Source organism: Lontra canadensis, unplaced genomic scaffold, assembly GCF_010015895.1.
Source record: "Lontra canadensis isolate GAN:19392208 unplaced genomic scaffold, GSC_riverotter_1.0 scaffold42, whole genome shotgun sequence".
Taxonomy (NCBI): domain Eukaryota; kingdom Metazoa; phylum Chordata; class Mammalia; order Carnivora; family Mustelidae; genus Lontra; species Lontra canadensis.
The window spans coordinates 1,751,806-1,778,281 of NW_022631036.1; the positions used below are offsets into that span (position 1 = coordinate 1,751,806).

At 40.9% G+C, this 26,476-nt stretch overlaps 1 protein-coding gene across 9 annotated transcripts in view; it reads left to right on the top strand.

Moving 5' to 3' along the window:
- The first annotated feature begins 545 nt into the window (after positions 1-545).
- Positions 546-26,476, top strand: part of TRIM9 (tripartite motif containing 9) — a 107,910-nt gene continuing 81,979 nt past the window's right edge. For 7 of the 9 annotated variants that reach the window (XM_032871126.1, XM_032871128.1, XM_032871130.1 and 4 more), the window contains exon 1: positions 583-1,517. In XM_032871126.1, the coding sequence (XP_032727017.1) occupies positions 696-1,517 (822 nt within the window). In that variant the 5' untranslated portion in view covers positions 583-695. Of the gene's footprint in view, positions 1,518-26,476 lie in introns of all 9 variants that reach the window. The other 2 variants (XM_032871132.1, XM_032871133.1) reach the window with 1 other exon arrangement.

Here is a 26,476-nt window from a genome sequence, read left to right on the forward strand (position 1 = left end):
AAACCTAGGCCTGGGTGAGGCGCCAGCCCAAGCTGCCAGCCCCGGAAGGAGAAGGGGGGGTCTCGCAGGCGCGCGGCCCTAGCGGGTGGTAGGTCGGCACCGAGACCAGAGCTGGAAGCCAAAGGCAGACAGTAGGCGAGAAGCACCAGCCCCCTCCGCCCGCCTACTCGCTGCGGGGAGGGGTTTCTCACGCCCCCTGCTCCTGGGTGACTGCACCGGAGGTCGGAAGGAAGCGGGGCGAGGGATGAGTCATCCCGCCTAATTCCTCCTTCCCGGTCCCTCGCCTCCGCACGCCGGCCCCCTCCAGAGATGGAGCAGCCAGGAGCGAAGACTCGCTCTTCCTCAGAGTCCGCTACCAAACCCCCTGTGGCCTGCAGAAGAGAGGGGAAAGGACGGGGCGTGTGGCCAATGAGAGCTTCGCCCTCTCGCCGCCGGCCAATGGGCCGCTGTTTACAGGGTAGGGCGGGACTAGGAGGGGGCGGTCCGGGGCTGGCGCGCGGCGTCGCGGTCCCGTGGCTCACTGAGAGAGCGGCTCCTCGAGAGAGCGCCTCACAGGGAGTCGGCGCCTAAGCGACGCGGGAAGGCGCCACCGCCGCCGCCGCTGGCCAAGGTGCTGGAAACGACAGGCCGGTCGGCCGCTTCGCCAGCTCAAGCACCCGTTGCAGCTGCTGCTGCTTCGCTCCAGCTCCGTCCTCATGGAAGAGATGGAAGAAGAGTTAAAATGCCCTGTGTGCGGCTCCTTCTATCGGGAGCCCATCATCCTGCCCTGCTCTCACAATTTATGTCAAGCGTGCGCCCGCAACATCCTGGTACAGACCCCGGAGTCTGAATCCCCCCAGAGCCGTCGGGCCTCAGGCTCCGGGGTCTCCGACTATGACTATCTGGACCTGGACAAGATGAGCCTGTACAGCGAAGCGGACAGCGGCTACGGTTCCTACGGGGGTTTCGCCAGTGCCCCCACTACCCCGTGCCAGAAGTCCCCCAATGGCGTCCGCGTTTTCCCCCCGGCTATGCCGCCACCGGCCACCCACCTGTCACCGGCCTTGGCCCCGGTGCCCCGCAACTCCTGTATCACCTGCCCCCAGTGCCACCGCAGCCTCATCCTGGATGACCGGGGGCTCCGCGGCTTCCCCAAGAACCGCGTCCTGGAAGGGGTAATTGACCGCTACCAGCAGAGCAAAGCCGCAGCCCTCAAGTGCCAGCTCTGCGAGAAGGCGCCTAAGGAGGCCACCGTCATGTGCGAACAGTGCGATGTCTTCTACTGCGATCCGTGCCGCCTGCGCTGCCACCCGCCCCGAGGGCCCCTAGCCAAGCACCGCCTGGTACCCCCGGCCCAGGGCCGCGTGAGCCGGCGGTTGAGCCCGCGCAAGGTCTCCACCTGCACAGACCACGAGCTGGAGAACCACAGCATGTACTGCGTGCAGTGCAAGATGCCTGTGTGCTACCAGTGCTTGGAGGAGGGCAAACACTCCAGCCATGAAGTCAAAGCTCTGGGGGCCATGTGGAAACTGCACAAGGTGAGTCCTAAGAAAACCCACCCCTAACTCCCCTCGCCTCCAGTCCTCGGGTTTTGCAGTCAACCGTCTCCCTTTTGCGCACAGTGCATCCCAGGGGGGGCGCAATGCAGGTTCTCCTGTATCTGCTTCCCCCGTCTGGTGCACTGCAGAAGCGCAGGGGGACCTTACAGCTAGCGCAGGGGAGTTGAATATCCCCAGAGTTGTTGCGGGGATGCCTGAGAACAGGTCTCCCGGGGGGCCCTGCCTAACCCGGGGCGTCCCCTCTCCGCCGCGGAGGCGCACCCTGAGGTGCCCGCCAGCGTACTGGAAAGCGCTGCGTAACTGGGCAGAGGAACGCCAGCGCCCGGGGCTGCCAGAAATGCTCCAAGGCAGATCCGGCTGCGGTCCCCAGGGACGGGGAGGGGGCGGTGGGGCGGCGCGAAACGCCGAAGGCTGGAGCTGCGGGATAGACTCGCGCTGTGCTTCGCGGCGGGGGCGGGGAGAACTCCGCGGGTGGAATACTGATGAGTCCGCGCCGGCCCAGACCCGGGGTCGGCGCTGGAGCGGTTGCGGGACCCGGTGCTTTGCTCCCGGGTGGCGGAGGAGTGGGGAGTGTGTTGCGTGGGGGTGAAGAGGGGGGAAGAATACTGTGGTTGCCAAGGCAACAAGGCTTGATGGCGGCGGGTCCTGACCCTCCCAGGGGCTAGGGACCTGAGGCTGAAGTAGCAGGACCAAGGTTTCTGTGTGGTCTAGGTCTGAAACCTAGGCAGATGCCTCTCCCAGGGTGACCCCATCCTCCCAACCACCACAAACGCATTTGTCCAGGATTCAACCCTTTGTCCCTTTCAGTAGTTGTCTTTGACAGCTTTGAGGCACCTGTTACCACCAGATTTATCTTTCTGGTCTCTTTTGATGTGCCTTTACCAATGTTTAGGTAAGCCACTCCTCTGCTGGGAATCCTCCAATTGTCTCCGCATTTCTTAGACAGACCCTAGAATGGTCCACCAGGACCTGCTTGACATGTACACTTTTGGCCTCCTCGACCTGACCTCATTTCCTCCCACTCATTCCGTTTGCTCCAGCTGCACTGTCCCTCAACCAATAGCAGACGCCTTACAGCCCCCCCCCCCGCCCCCGGGCCTTTGCATTCGATGTTCCTTACGCCTGGGACATTCTTACCCAATACCCTGTATTCATTCGCTGGCTCATTCTCTTGCCTCCTTCGGATTGTTGCTCAGATATCACCTTTGCAGTGAGACCCTTCCGAACACAGTTGCTGCCATTAGTCTCAGACACCCCTAATTGGCATGCTATATATTTTAATTATCATGTTATTTTTGTTTTTATCTATTGCTCCCCTCCACATATACTAGAAAATAAGATTCATGAGGAAAAAGATTTTATAATGTTATGCCCACCCTGCCTAGAAGGAAGGGAACCACTCTTGAGGAGATGTGTATAAATTTCAGTTTTAATTTTTAAATAATTTGCTTGATTGGAAGGCAAAGGGTAGGGCAGGGATTCAGGATTATTGTAGGGAGATTTTCTTCACATCATTGAGTTTCAAGCCCAAGGTTCAGGTAGGGCAGTAAAGATGGTGTTCAGGCCTCAGCTATGCCCCACTAAGGGTTTCCCAGCATTTCTTGGAAACTAGAAAGGCTAGGCTCTGAGAGAGTCCATGGAGTTAAGGCTGGAACATTGGTATTTTATTTACAGCAAGAAAAGAAATAAGATATTAGCATTTTCAGCAATCAGGGAGGTTTTCTCAATTCAGTATTAATTGAATGTGATCCATGTTTACAATTTTTTGTGTTCTCACATATAATCTATTAAATCTTATTTGTACTGATGGAAATTTAAGTCAGCACAAATTTGAGCCCTGCTAGGCGCATGCATCTATTTTTAAGACATTTCAACTTATGGGGCACCTGGGTGGCTCAGTGGTTAAAGCCTCTGCCTTCGGGTCAGGTCATGATCCTAGGGTCCTGGGATCCTGGGATCCTGGGATCAAGCCTCACATCCGGCTCTGTGCTCAGCAGGGAGCCTGCCTCCTCCTCCTCTCTCTCTCTCTCTGCCTGCCTCTCTGCCTACTTGTGATCTGTCTGCCAAAAAAAAAAAAAAAAATCTTAAAAAGACATTTCAACTTAACTTTTTTAAAATGATGTTTAATTTTGAAAGTTTTCAAAACTTGAGTTCACAGCCAATCTTTTTCTTCATGTTATGATTTCACTCTTAAACTGCTAACTATAGCCCATGATAAGTTGCCTTCCAAAACTATCCTTGGAACTAAGAAACTAATCACCCTGTATCAAAAAAGAATGGAAGAGTCACACACTAATTAGGATGGTCAAGCCACAGCATGGTTTTTCCATGAAGAGTCTGTACTTTATCCATTAAAACCAAAAGCAACCCTTTAGTCTTTGTCAAGCCCTGTATAGATTTGAAAATGTTAAATCATTTGTTTTATGGGTAGTGGAAATTGTGAGTGTACACTGGTGTGGACTGGGTTGAAATTTGGATGTCTGTTAAAAAAAACAATAATGTCAAAGCCCTTGAGACATGACATAAGTAACCTTTTAGAAAAGGAAGTTTGGTTTGTTGAAGAAAAAAAAAAACCATTTCTTCTTTGATCTTTTGCACACTTTTTCCAAAATAGTGGATAGGTATAATTTTTGTTCAGTCAATATCAGAATTATTAAACTGCCAAAAAAAAATGACAGAATGATGACAGATTTTAACATTTGCTTACCGTCTTAGGAGAACAACGAACATTTTTCCCCATCTTATCTTCTTAATAAGGTTGTTAATGTGTCAACCCTGGATTTTCTCATATAGTCATTTATGTTCTGTTTCCACAAAATCTCATGGGCCAGAATTACTGTGGGCCAGAATTTATATGTCTTTCAAAACATAAGAGAGCAAAGAATTACATTAAGTAGTTTTCCCAAAGTTGGGCAATTAGTTTGTCAACACATGTTATTACTAGACCTGAAAGTTTCCATTAATGTTCTACCATATTAATTAGTCATTTCTACTGATAAAAAATTCTGTGAATAAGTATTTCCCTCGAGCACAAAGTCCTTATCTTACACATTCAAGACAAAATGGCTGAAATTTATTTTTAAAGAGGTTATAAAAGCAGCTGGTTGAAATTCATTAGTTGTCAATTGACCAAATTAAAATACTTCTCGCACATATATGACTTTCAAAATCCATGAAAAGTGATACTGCATGAAGTAGCCGTATAAGACAAATATCTGGGGTGCCTGGGTGGCTCAGTGGGTTAGAGCCTCTGCCTTTGGCTCAGGTCATGATCCCAGAGTCCTAGGATCGAGCCCCACAGCGGGCTCTCTGCTTAGCGGGGAGCCTGCTTCCCCCTCTCTCTCTGCCTGCCTCTCTGCCTACTTGTGATCTCTGTCTGTGAAATAAATAAATAAAATCTTAAAAAAAAAAAAAGGACAAATATCTGATAACAGTTTTCATTTAGTACCAGCACTTGCTATATTCCTTTATACAACTTAGGTTGGTATAAAGAATTGCTACACAAAAAATAATTTTGTAGATACTTTCAAACAGGCAATTGGAACCATTATTACTACTTTGTAATTTTAGCAACTCACATTTCTAAATCTAACTTTATCCTTAAATTCTTGGTGGTTTTTTATCAATCACTGAATCAGTACATTTGAGACTATTCTGTTGTATTTGTGCCATTGAGCAAAGATTTTCTTTTCTGTATTAAGCACTCTGAATCTTGTCTCAAAAGTTATTTTTCTTTTACTTTTTTTAAGTGAAGATTTGCAATTTAAGCAAATCTTTTTTTTAATTTTTAAAAAGACTTTATTTATTTATCGTAGAGTAAGAGCCAGTATGTGGGGGGCGGGGATGGTTTAGAGGGGGAAGGAGAAGGACAAGAAACTCCTGCCCTGAGTGCAGAACCCCTGGCGGGACCCAGTCCCACAACCCTGAGATCATGACCTGAGCTGAAACCAGAGTCACATGCTCAACTGACTGAGGCATCCAGGTACCCCAGCAACAATTTAAAATTTTAATCAGTTATGCTTTAATTTTCAAAGTATTCTGGAAAAAATATCTGCTTTGTGGTATGTTGGCATTTCATCAAATATTTATGTAGCAAAGTGTGTTATTTAATGTAACTAAAATGGTAGTTAACTATCAGCAGTAAACACAATATAATCTAGATGTTCCTATGATACATATAACAGGTAGCAGATATTCATGTTTTTTATATTTTTAAAATTTACATCTAGTACAATCAGAACACTCTGTGCACAGTGTACAAATATTAAGGAGAATGAATCAGACAAGTTGGTTGTTCCTCTTTGTACTGAGACATAATAGTAAGAGCAAGATGACAGGGGATCCCATTCCAGACCTGATACTGCCACTTAACTTGCTAATAACTTGAAGCAAATCTCATAACTTCCATGCTTCCTACACACAAATCTATATTTGTGGAAATATTTTGAAAAAAATAATTTAAATGTTGATAACTTATCATTTCAGTTTGGCACAAGAGAAGAGTTTTATGTAAAGCAAAAGTGGTTGTCTCACTAGTCAGTAATTATTTCCTAAAAACCTCATTCCCCAGTTTGGGATACTTTGCTTGTTCCTTTCAGAGTACAGGAAGCAGTAAAAAGCTATTGTTGAAGGTGGTGCAAAAGGGTGAACTACACATCTTCATGGGTCCAGAGAATACTCAGTTGAAGTAAGCACAAAGAATAAAAACACTACAGAAAATTTTATTTATATATTAAACAAAGGCATTTTGTTTTTCAATAACGATGCTAAAATGATAGTTGGTATCACTGTTATGTCAGATTCTCCAAAGAAGACAGTGTTCTCACTCTGAAGTAACAGAACTTGTTCTTCCCATATATCCCATAAAACAGTGTTATTAACTGAAATTTCAGGCAAGTCACAGTTTACATAAAGAGAAAATTATCATAGCTACCTGTTATTGACTAATAAGAATAATGCACAAAAATTATCCTTACTTTCAGTACAGTATATTCTCTCATCTAAGTATTTCTCAAAGTGTGTGTACGCATACAACTCAACCTTGGCAGGGAGGAGGACAGACGCATTACATGGTAAAAATTAAGAACAAAATAGGTCTAAATAATATCATTGTTATCTATTTTACCAGGGACTCTTAGTTATAAGGAACAGAAAACCCACTTAGGTGATCTCAGAGGATTTCCTGGGGAATGAAACAAGTCAACTCTCAAGGAAAGCAGAACTAGAAAGGTAGAAACTAAGTTTATTTTCTGTATCAGCCAGGTTGGACTAAGTTATGCTACAGTAACAATTTCCTAATCTCAGTGAATTACAACAATAGTATATAATTTCTCACTCCCCTCAATGCCCACTGTGAATCAGCTGTGGCCCTTCTCCACATCTTCCTATTCTTGAACTTAAGCTGAAAGAGCATGTTTGGAACATGTCAACCTTATAACAGAGGGAGGAGAACAAAACACAGCTACTCAATAGCACTTCAATTTTCTACTCAGATGTGGCACATCACTTCTGCTTATATTGATTGGCTAAAACAAGTCATGTGGCCACACCTGAAGGCCATACTGTAGCAAATACACTCTTCCCACAGAAGGACAGCAGAAAAGGACCCTATAATGGGGGCTGGAGAATATTTAGAACAAATAATATAATATGCCACATATTTAACTCTCTCATCTCTGCTGCTTTCTCTTGCAATGGGCCTCTCTGTCCTGCACAAGCCCTGACAGGACTCCTCCAGCCCCAAGGCAGCATGGCATTTTAGTACAAGTTTCCACTGTCATCTAGCTAGAGTGTCTCTTCACATTTTCAACTTTAGAGAAAGAATCTGATTGGCTCAGCTTGCATTAGGTAATGACTGATGACTCTCCAGGCCATGACCCAACCCCTTTGGGGAGGTAGATGTAGAAGCCTAGACTGAGACAAGTGAGATACTCACCTCAGCAACATAACTTAACAGGGCACCAAAACTCAGAAATCAAGATAAAAAAACAGTGTAATGCCATATCTTAAAAAATAAAAATAAATGCAAGAAATCCATGATCAACAAAATGTCAACATTTTAAATAAAGGCAAGATCAATAACAGTATGGCCATGCTGAGCCATACTAGACCCTGAGTCAAAAGGAAAAACCAAGATCAGTCCTGTCTTTGTTTCCTATTTTGACTTTTGTTCATCAAAGAATCCTTACATTAATTTTTATTTTTTAAAAATGCCACATTAAAATAGTATTGATGTTGATTCCTGAGGTTTTTGGCACTCCCTTAAATTCCACATCTGAGGAGAGTGCCTCACTCCCCTCCTCCAGCCCTGGCCCTGAGGGACAGAGTCACATGATACAACACCTGGCTCCTAGTTTACTGTACACCCAGAGAGAAGCTCCACGCAGAATGCCTCAGAGAGCAGCAGGGGTAGGGAGGCATTGACCAGCATTCTGGTACAATCTCAGAAGAAGCCATGCTGGGTGCAGAAGAAAGCATTTTGCTCTACTTGGATCTTCCACATTTCAGCTACAGCACTGATCTCTTGAGCTGCTTTGACAGTGATGCAGTAGAGTTGATGATGATAAAAGAAAGGACAGGAAAGTGTAGAGAGAGCACTGAGAACTGGAGCTCAGTGCTTGCTCTCCACAGCAATGCTCCACCACCAAGTGATTTGTGTTATCACTGTCCTGTACTCTGGTGAACATGGTCATATCAGAGCAAAGCAGTCCCTCACTTCGCTTATGTTTGAGTAGAGGAAGGAGGACAGAAGATGCCATAACATGATCTTGTACTCACTATGGGTACCTCTTTTAAAGTCTGTGGTTGGACTGGGAGTGGGAGAAAAATAAAACCACAGTTTCCTGTCAGTAATTTTGTCTATTTATTAGAAGGAAAGAAGAGTGTTAGTAACCATGGAGTTCAGTGTTTTGTGTTTGTCTTTTGGCTTCCTAACAGCAGTACTCTTCTTGCTCTAGTTAAATGCTTCCCCTCACCACCTTATTCCTACCTCTGCCTAGTCCCTGTGGTGGGCTGCAGTCCAGGGCCCTGCCTTACCTGGCCATGTGGAAGGGCATGGGACATAGGCCTGACCAGTCATCATTCCCTATCCACCTGGTCAAAGTGATTAATTTAAAAGATTAACATGTACTCAAGCTCGTTCAATCAGAGTCCTTTTCTGAGGTTTATATATACTGAGTCAGGGACAGAGGAGTCTTGCTTTCCTCTGGACGTGTTGTAGCTGGAATAAAAAAAGCCAGGAGCTGTCTGTGTCCATGCCTCTTCCTCCTACCACTACATCAGTAGAAGAAAATAAGGCAACCCACAGAAATACAGAGCTGAGAAATGGAGAGAGAATTCTGAGAACAGTAATTAACAGTAATTAAGCCCTTGGAGCTTCTCTCTGGATGTACAGTAAACTAGGAGCGAGGTGTTGTATCATGAGTGCAGCCAGCTACCCCCTCCTGCCTTCTGAGTTACCCAAGTCAGTAAACCTCCCCACCTTTTTTAGCTTTAGCTAGTTTATTTCAGCTACTTTCAACTGAGAAGTCCTCACTTACAAAAGCATATGAATTAACACATGTGAACATTTATATTTGAAGATATCCTTATTCCTTCTAGATATTGTCTCTAAAATACTATACTTAGAAGGCTGCATTCTGATGCCAAAAACAAAAACAAAAACAAAAATGGAAAGCAGTTTCGATTCAATGAAGCAGAAATTATATGATATTTAATCTAATGCTATTTACCCATTCACTAACTACATAGTCTGTACTAGCTTTTTGGGCAATAGGCTGGACAGAGAGCTTCTGAAATGAGACTTCTGCTAATAATCAGTTTTATTTGTTTCCAAAGGCAGGAAACCTCTGAAGATATACATCTTGCTTTGACCTGTTCTTTAGGTCAGAATTTCTCAAATTGTGTTCCCGCAAAGTTTCCATACTTAAATAATTTTGAGACTCTCTGCTCAAACATGCTCCTGGTGGTTCATGTTGTACATTATTACATCAGTGTACTGATCCATTCTGCAGCAAAGAAAACTGCTAGAATCTTTTTTTAAAGATTTTATTTATTTATTTGACAGACAGAGATCACAAGTAGGCAGAGAAGCAGGCAGGGAGAGAGGAGGAAGCAGGCTCCCTGCTGAGCAGAGAGCCTGATGCAGGGCTCGATTCCAGGACTCTGGGATCATGACCCGAGCCGAAGGCAGAGGCTTTAACCCACTGAGCCACCCAGGCACCCCTAATCTAGAATTTTCTAAACTTATTTGACTTTGGAAACTATTTTTTATTTATTTTCTCATTTTTTCCCCAGCTTTACTGAGATCTCACTCATATGTATAATATATATACGTTATATGTATGTATATGTATATAACATATATATAACATAGGTAAGTTAAAGATATACAAAGTGATGATTTGATGTGTATATATATGAAATAATTGCCACAATAAGGTTTGTTAGCATCTCTATCCCCTCACATAATTACCTTTTTTGTAAGTGTGTAGAGATAACTTTTAAGAATTATACTCTTAACTTTCAAGTATATAATACTGTGTTGTAAATTATAGTCACCATACTGCATATTAGATCCCTAGAACTTATTCATCTTATAGCTGGAAATTTGTACCCTTTGACCAACATCTTCCATTTCTTCAGTCCTCAGCCCCTAACAACCACCATTCTATTCTCTATTTCTTTGGATTCAGCTTTTTTTTAGTTTCCACATGTAAGTGAGAACATATAGTATTGGTCTTTCTCTGACTTATTGCACTTAGCATAATGGCCTCCAGGTGCATCTTTGATGTTGCAAAAGGCAGAATTTAAAGGAAATTCTTTAAATTCTTTAAAATTTATGGCTGCATAATATTCCTCTGTGTGTGTGTGTGTGTGTGTGTGTATACCACATTTTCTTGATCCATTGATCCATTCATCTGCTGATGGTCACTTCAGCTGTAGAAACCCTTTGTTGGTGCTAAATGAGTTAGGGAAATACTATTCTAGACACTGATTAGCTAATAAGCCAGTAAGAAAGTAAGCATTCTTAATTTCTGCTATATGCAGAATAGACTACTCTAAAACTCCAGCCTGTGGATAAATGTCCCAAATAAGACTATCTTTAAATCTTATGTTAATCTTTAAAATAAGTATTAAAAGTTAAATTTATGTTACTTTGAATATTAAAACCAAAGATAGAGGTAAAAGCAATTAATATAAATTTTTTAGTGTTTATATACATATACTCAATATATGTTGCTTCCCTTTTTATTGTAAATAACTGAAAAAATTAGTTTAGGCATCAGTGATACCAAGGTAATATAATTAGAATTATCTGCTTTGGTCTGTTTTTGCCTATTTTTAGGCATTGTGTATATGATGCCAAGTGACTTATTTGATTGAGTTTGCTGTTAAATTGTGGTAGATAGAAATAGATTGTTTTTAAAGTACTTAGTAAAACAAAAAAGATGATTTGGCTTGAAGGTTAAAACTCTAAAGGTGCTCCTGGGACAACATATCACAACAACTTATGAAAGTTAAAAGAGCAGTGTTTTGCTTGTTACATTCCAGGCTTTGTTAATATTTTCAAAATGACATTTGGAGTCAGTTTGTAACCTTGGAAGAAGAGTTAGTGATAAAATGGCCCCCAGCAGTGTACCTAGATTATTAGAGACTATCTAGGTTTTGTCAGCAGCATGTCTAATGTATCCCAAAAGATATTTCAAAGCCAAAAACACTTACTGGGGGTGTTCTCGCAAGCAGTTTCATCACAACCGTAAACTGGGCCCTTGTCTTAAACTGAGAACTCTCTCTCAGAGTGACAATATTCAGAAAAACCCAAGCAGAATGCCCAGAATGCACTTGACACATCATCAGGGAAGTCATCACAATTTCACTTCACCTTAGGATATATTATACATACTGCTGAGAAATCCTAGCCTGTCTGCCAGCCCTGTCCTCCAGCATTTTCTTAAACTAGACCTTCAGATCAACTGAGCCAGCCTCACCAGCCTTGCAGCAGACTAGCCTGCTGTTGGGAAGCTAAGTGCTGCTCCCTGTTCCCCAGAGTTACTCCTGCACCAGCAACACTCCCACCCCAGCTGGGTCGAATTAGAGATACTTTTTTTCCTTAACTGTAGAAAGAGAGTTTTTTTCATTTTGACTCACTCATTTTACGCTGATGAAGCAAGAACACTTGTCTTGAGTTTCTCGTCTTGAATAAATAAGCATCACTGACTTCTGTCTTCCTCAGCATGCCTGTCCCTAAAGACTCACTTACCCATCATCTCAACTCTTTGCACCTGAATGTCTGAAACAGATCCAGTCATCTCAGTCCCATTCCCTTTCACAATGTGCTCTCAAACTCTTATATCTTCTGTCCAACCACCTCCTCAGCTCCCATCTCTGAGTTCCAACACTGAGAGCCCCCATATTATAATTGCATGTTAGAATCTCCCACTGGACCCTACAAAGACAGTCATAGATTATTTCTTATATATCTTTGTTTCCTCCATAATGCTTTTAGTAGATGTTTGAAAAGGTTTAATAAAGAAAAGAGTCAGTAAGAAGATTAATGATTAGCAAATATTCTAATATTCTAAATTTCTCATATTAGCCTGGTAATAATAGTGAAATTTGGAGCCTTCAAGTTTATAACTTACTGAGCACTTATTCATGCCAGGAACTATTCTAAGCTGTTTCTAGGCACCTTCTCGTTTAATCTTCAGAATTCACACATTCTTCCTACGAGAAAACTGGGGTACAGAGAGATCATAGAGTCATACCAGTTTTAAGTGGCAGAGCCAGGGTTTGAATCCAGGCTGCCTGACTCCAGAGCTCATATACTAAACTGCCATTCTGTCCTACCATCTGCTAATCACAGGAAATGCATGACCTAGAAAGTGCTGTTTTATGGTCCTATAAATTATAGTAGTATAACAAATAAACTGAGTTCCGTTAGTTCTCATGCATGCAAATTACTGAAAAATTAAGTCATTTGTCCCCTATGTTTCCTTGTGACAAAATAAATTTAAAGAGGAAAATACAGGGCAGGGGGAAGAGAAAGACAAGTATATTGAGTATTCCCTAGACCAGACCATACGGGGTAGGCAGATTCCCTTGGGAGGGGTCTGTCAGAACCAGTCAAGGAGCAGAAGATAGACAGTGGGGTTCTATCAGCTCAGCCACTGATTCATTGTCCTCATGTAACAAAATCACCATCTTAAGATTTATAGAAAGAAATTACGTAAAAGTTTAGATGGAGGGTTTTGTTTTGTTTTTGGCATTTTCAGCATCTTTATTTCTGCAGATCTGAAACATTTATAAGTCTATCTTAGAAAACACAAAAATATGTTGAAACCTGTAAGCAAGTATCTGTTCTGTTTCTTTTCCACTTTTTCTTGGACCTTTTGCTGAGGTGGTTAAAGAAAATACGTACATTCCTTTTCAAGAATATGTGCGTGGCCTGCCTTTTCCATAAATACAAAAAGGAATATATGAATCGGAAAAGCCTATTGTTTAAGAATGGGTTTAAGCACTGCCAAATGAAGTTTGTTTTTCATAAGCCTCGCATAGAACCAGAACTGTGTGTTTTATACTCAGAGCTCTGCTCAAAGAAGAAACTGTTCCTTAAAGAATTAGCTTTGGAAGTAGAATGCTAAACGTTGTTCTTTGGTGTGGGAATAGCCACCTTCTGTCATTAGCCAGTACACATAGATGGTTAATTCTCATCTACTGCTGATTTATTCATGTGAAGCTGACTTTCCAGCCAGATAGCATCAATTCCGCTTTATTGAGATTTTTGTTCATCCTCTCTTTACTCTTACTTTGCTTGCAGCTTGCATTTTAAGAAGCAACTGTTTGACACCAAATACTTACTTCTCTCTCCACTGCTCCAGGAAAAGCCGGGGAGAGGGCCATGTTGCTCTGACCCATGCTGTACATCAGTCTAAGACATTATTGAATCTCTGAAAAAGTAGGCCTCAGAGGGAAGTAAATGTGAATGGGGGGATCAAACAGTTTCTACCTAAGGCAGCTCTTCTTCACAGGCTTTTTGGTTTTGTAGGGAGCAAATGCTTGGAAGGTCATATATACACAGGCTCAACTACAATTACAACTCACCTAAAGCCAGAGGGAAATAACTCTATAATAGAATCTACCATTTTTTGTTGTCTGTACTGTAATTTCTTTTCATTACTACAAACAACCAACAGCTGATTTTACTCTGGATATGGGTAATACACGACAGAGTGCTGCTGGGGCTGTTTATGCCATCACCCAGACACACAAGTTCACGATAAAATGGATAACATGATAAAATGGTGTTGCCTCTGCCATTCCCACTCCTGCATCTATGAAATGGGATCCTAAGAGCATAGTCACATAGAATCAAACGTGAAGTCAGACTCCTAAACAATCTAATAAATCTTACATGGTGCAGATAAATCTGTGGTGCTTTTTGCAAGTAGTTATTATTGATTTCATTGACCATCAATCATCTGGCCCAGACTTAGCAAGGAAATATGATAAAGAGCTCTCAGCACACAATCAATACAGTGTGAAGAAGCTTGATGTTTATATTCAACTGATGTTATCTGGCTGTCTTCTGACTTATGGAAGCAAATCTGCCATTAGTGGAGCTAAAACATTGTTCTGTATTAAGTAAAATAGTCTCTACTTTCTACTTTGAGAAAAAATAAATTTGGAAATATGGAAATTTGGATAAGCACTCAATTTCCAGGCTGGCCTCAACAAACATGATAAGCAAGGGTACCGAGTGTAACTACCATACTGTTAGTGTTCAAAAATGGCACCTTTGCAGCTAGACTTAGGATGTGGATTTCTGATTTCTCTGGTCACTGCATATAAAAGTGTTGTGGAAAAATCTGAATTGATAGTGAGGTCCTATTATGTACATATAAAACATAATAGTAAATATTGGTGTTCATTGGCAAATCAACACATAAATGTTTTATATTAATTTTAAAAAACCATCAAACCAAGAAGAAAATTCATCCTGCTGACATTGATGACATCCTTGATTCTTGATTTCCAAAGAGGCTGCATCATCTTACATTCCTACCAGCAATATATGAAGGTTCTAATTTCTCCATATTTTTACCAACACTTGTTATTGTCTGTCTTTTTGTCTAGAGCCATCCTAATGGTTGCAAAGGGATGTCTCATATGGTTTTGATTAGCAATTCTCTCATGACTGGTGATATTAAACATCTTTATGTGCTTAATGGCTATTTTTGTATCTTTTTTAGAGAAATGTCTATTCAAAGGCTTTGCCATTTTTAGTTGGGTTATTTCTCCTTTATTGTTGAATTTCAGATCTTTTATATATTCTGGACACTTATTCACTCATTTAAAATGGAAGGGACAGAGATGTAAACCTCTCTTCTCTCAGAAAGACAGAAAATAAAAAGCACACACATAGCTGAGGGTGAGGAAGAAGTTAAGACTGGCCCACCACAACCTACTGCTTATTTCTTGCCCAGTCACCTCTATCAGCCAGTTCTGAGGCAGAGCTCAGATAAGTTCTAACAGAAGTGGCTCCTGATGACTAGGAAACATGGGAAAGTCCAAAAGTAGGAGGAGGAAATAATCTGGTTATCAAGGTACCTGGATATGGTGGCTGTGTTACCATGTATAACTTGAGTTACACTTCTGCCAACTTTGGTGATAGAGTGCATTTATATATTTTATATATTATAAACTTCAATTATAATAAAGTTCCAGTGGTGCTTGGTTTCTGTTACAGGTTACCATGGTATTTAAAAAAATCACTTCCAGGTATCAAAATGGTAGATTCTTCCCCTATAGTTGAGAGTTATAAATCGATAGAATTGAAATACTGGATATTTGAGACCACTTGCCAACCCTGTCCAAAATCAAAGGAATAAATCCCAGAATACTTTAGTAAATCGTGAAAATTACATAGGGATGTATCACCATAAAAACACATTGATTTCTTAGAACTTATATTAAGAAGGCAATATCCAAGGACCCATTTTTCAGTTGCTTCTGTGTGTGTGTGTGTGTGTGTGTGTGTGTGTGTGTGTGTGTGAATTCAGTGAAGCTCAATTAAAACACCTATTCTCTTTTGGAGGCTCTCCCATGCCCCCAAACAACCATAATCACAGCTTTTTTCTATACTCCATGACCACAGCTATCAAAGTTTACTTGAACCTTGTTGTTCTCTCTTTAGGGGGAAATTATATATGTCTATACTCTTGAATTAATGTTCCTTTATTATATGTATTTTTTTTTAACACTGGCCCTCAGTAGACAGTGCCTTTACTCAAAGGATAAATCAATCTCATGTGGGAGTTTCAGCATAAAGGCTGGAAAGGGAAGCATTTGTAGAAAATAGGCTTAGCTTTTTCCCTCGCACAGGGAGAACTGCTGCATTGCAGCATGGCTGTCCCCTTGGATTGGTTGTCTGATTGGATCCTGCCCTAGCCAAAAGCACAAAAGAAGTTTATAGGATGAAGCAAAAGATAGTCTCCAGTTGCTCCTCTTCCCCTTCTGGTACACTGCTTGCCAACTCTGTTGGCACCTGGCTGACCACCAGCACTCTCTACTCCTCCCCTCCTACAGTGGTCTCCTCTGAATCTTTTGGTTTCTGCCTACTTCTCAGCAAGCCCAGCTTTCCTTCTGATGTATGTGCCTTTGTCTGGTCACCTCCATGCTTTGCTTTGGCCACTGTGTGTCCAGTCTGTACATCTAGCTCCATACCCTTGACCAGCCACTTCCAGGGAGTCTCTCTGCCCAGCCCATCTGGATTGTGCACCCTCTCCCTCCATCCTGACACTGGCTTTCCCCACACTGGCTTCCTTCCTAGTGAAGGACCCAGTGCTGACAGCTCCTCAAATCATACCTCCTGGGTAGCAGCCCCAGAGCTGGCGCTGATCCCAGCAAGAGATTACTGTCATGTACTTGGCCCATCACCTGTAATGTTAAAATAAGATTATAACATATACATCTGGGTTGTATAAAAATGCACTCACATAACTCTTTTCATTTGAAACATGCCATAAAATGATTTAGCTAAATACAAACACAGAATCCACTGACATATAGCCACCACTGAAATGAAATACGACAGATATTTAGTTGGACCTGGAAGTTCTACTTATGTTGAAGGCAGAAAGTAAAAAATAATTTTCAAATTTCATCTGCAAAACAGGGAAGGAATCAATTAGTTAGTAGAAGATTATTACCCAATTTGGAGGCTAGCCAGAGACTGGTTGATTACTGTCTTCTGAGTAGAGCCAAATGGTTCAATTATATTGCAGTCTTACCTCCATAGATCTTCTGTTTACTTACATGAAAACAATGTCATCAATTTACCATTTGTATATTATTTAATTTGCATGTTATGATGGCTTTTAGGCAATGATCAATTATTACATGTTCTAAGATTATATGTACAAAATGTTATTATTGTGAGCTATAGGCTAAAAAATTAACCTAGTGTTTTTAGAGAAATTCTTTAACTAGCATATATATCTAAGGAGATTGATATAAAAATTACATAAATATTAGGTTTGAAAATTAACTTCATTTGGTATTTGTTCGTATCTCGTGATTTTCTTCAGGGATTAAATCATATTTATCAGTAGGGTACTAAACTCACTCTGTTCCTTCCTGTCCTGCTCTTCTTTAATCTTCCCAGTCATGTTAAGGGATTTAGATGATCTGTATTCAGAGCTCCATCCTCACGTAACTACCACGAGGCCCAGTGTGGGCTGCATGAGGCCCTTCCTTTTGCTGATTCAAGTTCAGGATACTGGTGGTATAGCATAGAACACTGGCCGTTTAGCTGGCCCTGAGCTCCAGCTTTATTCAGCTGCTCAACTGGGGAAATTCACACAGTCAGGGAGATTTCCAGTTTGACCACGTAGACAAAGCACTTTTATATGCCCAGAAAGAGGAGTGGATAATGGTTACACAGATAATAGCATGTGACCATGTCAATTCCCAAGCACCTCTAAGAAGAACTTGTTCTCGTAATGTGTTAAAACCAAGGTCATGGAACAGCTGGTGCTAGAACAGGATTTGCTGTTTGAACCATGCTGTGAGATGTGATTTTGTATCAGTGTCCTTTCCACCATGAACTATCTCTTTGATTTAATATCAAGGATCATTAGAACTGGGTTAGGAGGGCTTTGTGCATATTGAAGCTGAGACCAAGGGCCGAAACTTAAGTCTGACAGCTCATGAACACCTTCCCTCCAAGCTTAAAACACCCTGTCAAGGCTCTCAAGTCTCCTACATGAAACGTGGACTCCTTCCTCCCTGCTCCTACAAGTACTCGATCATACCTGCCACGGTGAGAGTGCCACATCAGTGCCTGGCTGGCTGAAGGCAAATGGTGACAAGCATTTTGACTTTAAGCTAAGAGAATCGAAGATGCACAGCAAGAATTCAGGTAACAGATAAAATAGTCAAGAGAAACAGGAAATAGAATGTGCATGGCAGAAATGCAAAAACTAGTCTCTGGGTAAGCCCTTTTATAGCAAGTTCTAAAATAAGAATTAGCCAAAGGACTAGAGTCTTGCTGAAAAGGCCTTTTTGTGATAAAGCTATAGTGTGTGTAGTGTGGTATTGTGCAGCTCACTGGTATAGGGGCCCAAAGAGCTGGGGTCTGTTCCTGGGTGCACTATTATCCAGACAACACAAGGAAGGGCTGAGAACACAGGCCTTACCTATGACCTATGTTTAACCCCTGGCTTTTCCACTGCTTAGTTGTGTCTGTGCCTCAGTTTTCTCATCTGTGTAATGGAGATGATAATCAGACCATATAGAGTTGTTGAATCACTGTATACCTGAAACTAATGTAACACTGTATGTTAATGATGCTGGAATTTAAAAATAATTTTTCTTAAATCAGACCAAACCCCAAGGATTGTTGTGTAGATGACAGGTATGGTAGATACAAAGTCACTGGAACACAGCCTGGACAAAACAAGTGCATGATTAATGTGAGCTATTATTACTTATGAAATAGGACTTGAAATTATAGATATAGATAAAACTTATATTCAATTTATAATTATAAAATATAATTTGTGTTATTTATATTAGATATATGGTTTATTATACGAAATTGGCTCATGTAGTTGGAGGCTGAACCTGGACAGAAGCAAGTTTGTGGTGTTGTTCAGTCTGAATCTGACGGCCTGAGAACCAGGGAAGATGATGGTGTAATTCCCAAACTCAAGGGAGGAGAAGACCAATGTCCCAGGTCAACAATCAGTTATAGAGAACAAATTCTCCCTTCTTCCACTTTTTGTTCTTTTCAGGCCCTCAACACATTAGATGATGCCAGGCACACTGGGAAGAGCAGTCTGCTTTACTCAGTCTATGAATTCAGATGCTAGTGTCATCCAGAAACATCCTCATAGACACACTAAAAAATAATGTGTAGCCAAATATCTGGGCAACCCATGGTCCAATCAAATCAACACACAAAATTAACTGTCATATTAGTTTAGTCAGAAGTTGGCCAAGAGCAATGAGAAATTGAGATAGATTGGATTCCTCCCTCCAAAGTCTTGAGAGCTAAGGCAGCTCAGCCATCTACACTGCCATTTGTTCTTGCCCAGGGCCTCCTCTGAGGCTTCCTCACTCTCAGTCACCTCTGGGTATTTGCAAAGAATTTGGGCAGTGATTTCCAGCAAGGCAGCAAGCATGGAAAAAAAGATTGACAGGCAACAAGTTGCTCCCAAAACACAGCCCCAAATGGGCATGTCCTCCTAAAAACTTGAGTAAGTCAATCTGTATTTTGAATGTACCAAGACATTTTCAATAGAAGGAAGTCTGGTATATATTTTTCAAACATAAATATCTATTATAAAGCCATGATGCCTAGATTCCAGGACATCAGCAAGTTAGTAATAGCTTCTTAAATTGTTTTCTAGAAAAAAAAAAAAAAGAAAAGAAAAAAAATTTTTTAAAGAATTGGAATGTATATCCCAATTTCAGAAGCATTAACAGGGAGTAAGAGTGGCATAGGAGTCCATCAAGAAACTGAGAATGCTTGTGGCTACATAGAACAGAAAAAACAGGAGACAGGGAGCTAGGGGTCTCTCTGTTTTGATCCTACATATACCTCTTGGGCAACCCACTGGACTCCCCTGGGCCTCCAGCTTCTCATGTATAGGACAAGGGTATAGAATCAGATGAGTGCTAAGGTCCCTGTCAGGGGTGAATTTAATTGGGATCTGCATTTATTGATGTTTCTCTGGCTCAGTTCCTGAGAAGAGTTTCTTGGATAAAACTGTCTGCTACATGCTGTTTGTGCCTTTGTGAAGAGATACTTTAATTTTCCTCCTGTTTCAAGTTTCTCAGTTGGGGTTTCAACATTTGGAAATCAAAGGAAGATGGACAAGATAGCAGCAGCATTTTCCATCCCCTTCATTTTACCCGGGCCTTGGCAGTGCTGTGGGGTGCCAGAGCCACATGGAAGGGGCTGATGGCACAGGTGGAATGGGCAGAGGCAAGCACATGCTGCCCAGCTTTGGCCTTTGCTTCTCCATTTCAGATGGAACAACCCACTGGTGGACCTGTAATGACCTTTGTCCACAGATGATACTCACTATCATGGGGATTTTGAAGATATGAACCTGGCCTAGAGTTCCTTATCTCAGGGGAAGAGCTAGTTTGGTGCCAGACTTTTAGGGGGAGTAAGATATGCTCCAAATTCCTTCTATTTCAAGTGATTATTATTTATGTAGAAGAAGTAGATAGTTGGTTTCTTGTTGTTATCATTGCTGTGATTCAGTGGTGCTGGTAAATATGCAAACCCTTGATTTGCAGCATTTGCCATGGCTGACTTCCAGCTACCCTGACATGAGGGCGCTGACCTTGAAGTTGAGAAGGGAGTCAGAACAAGCCAGCTCTGGCACACCACCACTTATTGTTAGTTCTTTTGCTTTATGTCAGACTGGAGGAAGTGCCAGATTGCAAGTTTTCTAAAATTATTTAAGCCTGCAGCTGCAAAAAAAAAAAAAAAAGAAGAAGAAGAAGAAGAAAGAAAAAAAGTTACAGAAATTTTTAGTGTAGAAATCATTAATGTACAGCTCAGTGAATTTTCACAAATTGATCACACCTGTGTAATTAGCAAAAATCAAGAAACACTATTATGAGACTCCCCCTCCCCTTGCAGAAGCCCTCCCTGTGCTCCCTTTCTGCCAACAGCCCCACTCATCCCTTCCCCGGGTAACCAGTACCCTGCCTTGGAACAGCACGTTAATTTTGTCTGGTTTTGTGTTTCACATGAATCTACTCAGACAGCATACACTACAGCATGGCATCTTTTGCTCACCTTTATGTTCATTAGATTCATTCACATTGTTGTATGTAGTTTTAAATCATTCCTTCTCATGGTTTTATAGTATTTTATTTAAGGGATATACCACAACTAATCCATTCTACCATTGGCAGGCATTTGGGCAATTTCCAGGTTTGGGCTATGATGAGTGGGGCAGCTGTATACACTATAGAAGATATCTTTGGGTGCACAAATGTAAGCAGTTCTCTGGGTTATACCTCAAGGAGGGAGATGGGTGGGTCATGGAGTACTACAAGGTCCACCTTAGAATGTGCCACCTAACAGTGTTACCCAATGGTGGTGTCATAATACATTCCCCCAGCAGTGCTCCTCATTGTTCCCAGCATTTGCTATGAATTGTTTTCATGTTAGCTGTCCTGGTGGGTATATGGCAGCACCACGGTGTTGTGGTAACCAGTGGTAGTGAGCACGTTTTCATATGTTTTCTGATCCTTTTGGATTTCCTCTTTCATGTGGAGGCTAAGTAATTTGCCCACTTTTTCATTGAGTTGTCTGCATTTTTCTTACTTACTTGTGTTTAAGATCTCTTTTTTTACCCACAAATACTTAAAAAAAAAAAACAGTTTAATTCTGAAATTAAATAAGCTGCTTTTCCCTATGGACCAAAGGTACTACTTAGAAGAGATTTGCCCCATCTGTTTTCTTGTCATTTTTTTCTCAATGTAGAGTTTCTCCTGCTCTTTATATCACTCTTTATCAGTATCTATCAGATTTTATGCTTATTTCATAGCTCCACTTAGAATATTATAAAGCAAGTTGGGGGGAAACGGTTTTTAAGAACAAACAGTGCAAATGCAAATGCATTTTCAAAAGCGAACAATTCTTTCTTAAATGAAAATAAGAGCTGTTCAAATAGTTTGTAAGAAAAAAATAAATTGAAGTCTTAATTACCTCTAAAAAGTAATTCTAAAAAGTAATTTCATATTGAATATGAATTTTTAAAAGTTTCCAGAGGTAAGGCTTCATTTTCCTTTCTCTTATCTCAATAGATAAACCTTGTTACTTATCTATGTCCTTTTTTAAAAAACCCTGTTCACTAAAAATTGAATTCTTCCTATGTATTGTGTGAGCTATCTTATTTTTTAAATCCTTATTTAGATATGGAAGTGCAATCTATTCACCCTAAACTGGTTCTATGGCAAGAATATAGAAAATGTTAAAGAATAGTTTACGATTTCGGAAATTAAGGAACTTTCCTTGGATGACTTGAATATGGGTCAAACATACCAAATAGTTTCTTCATAGAAGTCTAATTGCTTTACCACCTTTATTTTTCTTTCTCATATAATGAAATAGAATAAAGTATTAAGATTACTATTTCAGAAGAGTTAAGTCTCCCCATGAAGAAGGGAAAAGAAATCTTCTGAGATGTTCCAGAAAGAACTGGGGATATCTTCAGAACCACCTCAAGGCCTAGGCAGATTGCCCCATAGGCTAGGCCTGACTGGTCCAGCCATGTGCCTTTTCACTGCGCATAGCATGGGTAGCCCAGAGCAAAACTGGGAAGAAGGGAAAATTTCCCTTTTGTGCATTCTGCTTCTCTTGTCCCTATGCTGTCCCTTCGTGGTGCTTCCTCACATTGCTGAGACCAGAATTGGCAAATACAAAGCACCTTGCCACTCTTCTGTTCTGGACCTATGACAACTATCATCGTCAATCATGGCACTTTTCCCAGTGAGTCCAGATGTAACACAAATGCAGCTCAGAATCCTTAACACAGCACACTGAGAGTGAGACCAATACCAATCTATCAGAGTTGGCATTTAAGATGGTTTCTACTCGGGACATCTGTGTGGCTCAGTCAGTTAAGCAAACAACTCTTGGTTTTGGCTCAGGTCATAATCTCAGGGTCCTGAGATTAAGCCCCATGTGGGGCTCTGCTCTGAGTATGGTGTCTGCTTAAGTTTAAGGTTCTCTCCCTCTCCCTTCCCCTTTGCTCCTCCCCAACTTGTATGAGCACACACTCTCTCTCTCTCTTAAATAAATAAATAAATAAAATTTTCAAAAAATTTTTAGAAGATGGTATCTACTTGCCATCACTTATTCTATCTTCTGCAGCAGCCCAAAAATGTAAATGTTTTAATTTTCCCAAGATTATTTACATTACCTTGTAAGATGGTTCTTATGGTCTGAATCTCTGACCCATCATTTTCTATCCTGGTTCTGGACATCTTCTATCTCAACCAAAAAAAACACAAAAACCTAGGATTAGGAGTCAAATGTCTACAGGGACCAGATGATACAGGCAAGGTTTTCATATTTATTTAGTCCAGGACAGCGATAGCCTTCACTTTCAGAAAGAAATACACTGTCCAATTTTTCAAGTAACATGTGACCCTTGTCTACCTTTGGTTTATCCACATTTGAAAAAGGTATACAATTTATTCTCATTATTCAAGATATTTATGTTGTACAAAGTTACCAAGAACATTGAATTAGTGAATATTGAACCATTGCTCCTATGGAAATTAAGGGTTAGGTTCCTGTGAGTTTTGGTCACATTTTTGACAAGTGATCAATACATAACCTTGTCTTATGTGCTTTTCTATTTACAGGTCCCTTGTTTAATACATATTGTTAATTGATTATCATTGAACTCAATGCCAAGAGCACTACAACTCATATATGAATGAAGCTTATCTAACTCATAGGTTTTCTCCATAAGGCCCATCACAGCTTTCTTGTACTTAAGAACATCAGACAGCATTTAAACACTACACTTTGGGGTCATTTGAAATAGCAAGATCACCAACAAAGCATAGAAATGCAAAAACCATAGCACTAAATATACATGAAAAGGATAGTTATTTATAGCATGAGTTGACAGAAGAAGGCTGAGTACCTAACTCAGCTAGTATGTGTGCATTGGACAACTCAGATTTTTTCACTGTTCTGTCCATGTATGACCGTGAAAGTACTGTAAGTATTGATTTTCAGGTTACAAGTTAATTTTAGGAAGTAGGCAAATTTACCAATGTGGAATCGGCAAATAATAAGGATCGATTGTATCATTGCACCATGAGGAAAATAATAGTGCGAGCACAAAGACAAATGATGTATGAGTTTGGTCTCAATGAGAAGAGAGAAAATGGGAGCCATGAGGCTGGCAAACCAAGGAAGGCACAGTCAGTTATAGTCAGATATCACCCAGGAGAAATTTGGAGCCAGAGTTGGCAGATCTTCCAAGAGAAGCCTGCCATCTGGATCATTTTAATGTGAACTCTCCTGGTTTTAGATGTTGATCTAAATTAAAAACAACAGCACCATAGAACAAACTAAACACATCTCCTTACCTTGTCTGACTTGCCTGAGGGCCTCTGGTTTACAATGTATCCCTGTAGTCTGAGGAGAGTTTCTCAATCTCAGCACTATTGACATTTTGGACTGGGTATATTGACATTTGGACTGGGTAATTCTTTGTTGGGAGGTAGATGTCCTGTGCATTGTAGGACATTGACAGCATCCCTGGCCTCCACTATTTAGATACCAGTAATGAATCTGGCTCACCACCTACCTCCAAGCTGTGACAACCAAAAATGACTTTAGGTATTGCCATATGGGCCCATGAGAGCCAAAATCACCCCCAGTTGAGAACCACTGGTCTAGACTGAGACAGATAAAGGCACTTCTGACTCAAAATTTCTCTATTCCTTAGACTGCCACTTTCCTGATTATCTAGACCTAAATCCTCCAGATACTTGAATATTTCCCTTCCTCATATGGATTCCATTTCTAAACTTATCAAATCTTACATTCAACTCTCCCTTTATTACTAAAATCATTACCCCAGTCCCCTATATCCTCCCATCTAGACTGCTGAAATAGTCTCCTAATGGGGCACCGATTACTAGTTTATCCTTTCTTTATTCCATCAGATCATCATTCCGAATTAATATTCCAAGACACTGTTTTTTTTTAAGTTATCATGTTGTTAACTTCATACTATTCCAGCCCTCACTCGAAAATGTTAAACAGTGCTTCTTTTAACAGAAACCATTGCTAAATAAATACCCAACAATTCCTGTAAGAGCGTATCAGAAGAGGCATGGAAGCATGACAATATAATTAACAGGTGTTCTAGAATGCCAGGAACCCTGGACTATGCCTTGGCTCCATCACAGGCTAGCTTCTCATAATTTCTACCCTTCTAGTTCTACCCAACTTCCCATCCTTCCTTTTCTTCTCACCTCACAACTCACCCATGGTGGTAGAACAGTGACTGGGTAGGTGCTTGGGTTTCAAGATATGCAAACTAAGGTTAAAATTCTCAAGCAGTTCCTTAACATTTCTGAGCCTCATTTTTGTCATCTGTAAAATGAAGATTAAACATAATACATACAAGGTTGTTGTGAGACTTAACTGATATTTTCCATGTAAAATACGAGGCCCATTATAGGTACACAAGAAGCTCTTAATAAATGTCATATGGTATTTATTCCTATTGAACCTTCCTCTTGTGAGATCTTATTGATCTTACCACCTACACTGCCTATTTGACATCTCACATATATTGACTTTATTTTATGTACATGTGTGCATGCATGCATGTGCACACACACATATACACATAAACGCTCTTTATTTGATTTATTTTTTTTTAAGTAGGCTCCACATCCAGAGTGGAGCCCAATGCAGGGCTTGAACTCATGACCTGAGATCAAGACCTGATCTGAGATCAAGTGTTGGATGCTTCACTGATTGATCCACCCAGGTGCCCTTAAACTGTATTTAATTTTTCGTTTAACTGGAGTTGTGCTTATTGGGGGGCCAGACCCTGTGTTTACTTCTTAATCCTCATGATGCTAAAAAGATAGCTGACAGTCAGTAAATATTAGTCCAGCTCTCAAGGTGTTGTCTTTAGACCATCTGCTGGGAACTTGTTAAAAATGCAAATTCTTGGGTGTCACTCCAGACTTATGCTTGAGAAATTCTGGGAGTGGGACCTAGCAAACTGTTTTAACAAGCCCTCTGGGTGATTTTGATGTACAATAAATTTTTATTACCACATAAACTTTAATTCATTTATTCAGCAAGTATTGAACATGTACTATTGTCAGTAACTTTTAGGAACTAGGGCCACAGCAATAAATAAGAGTATCTCTGCTGTCATGAGACTTACATTCTGTTGGAAGAAAGAGACATAACACAAACTCAAATAAATAATGTATTTTTGTATAAGGGCAGGTCTAAGAATAAAAAAAATAAAATAGTATAAATAAAATAAGAATAAAATAAAATAGTAAAATGAGATGGAGAGCAATTGGAAAGAGGTAGTGAATAAGGAATGGTTTGTGCCTGGTTTTGGTTGCTCTCCAATACCTTCAAATACTTTTTCTTTTCTTTCTTTCTTTTTAAGATTTTATTTATTTATTTATTTATTTAGAGAGGGAGAGAGAAAGTGTGTGTGTGTGTGTGTGTGCGCATGTGAATGAGTGGGGAGAAGAACAGAGGAAGGAGAATCTCAGGCAGCCTCTGTGCTGAGCATGGAGCCTGAAGCAGGGCTTGATCTCAGTACCTTGAGAGCATGACCTGAGCCAAAATCCAGAACTGGGTGCTCAACTGACTGAGCTACCCAGGTGCCCCTAAAATACTT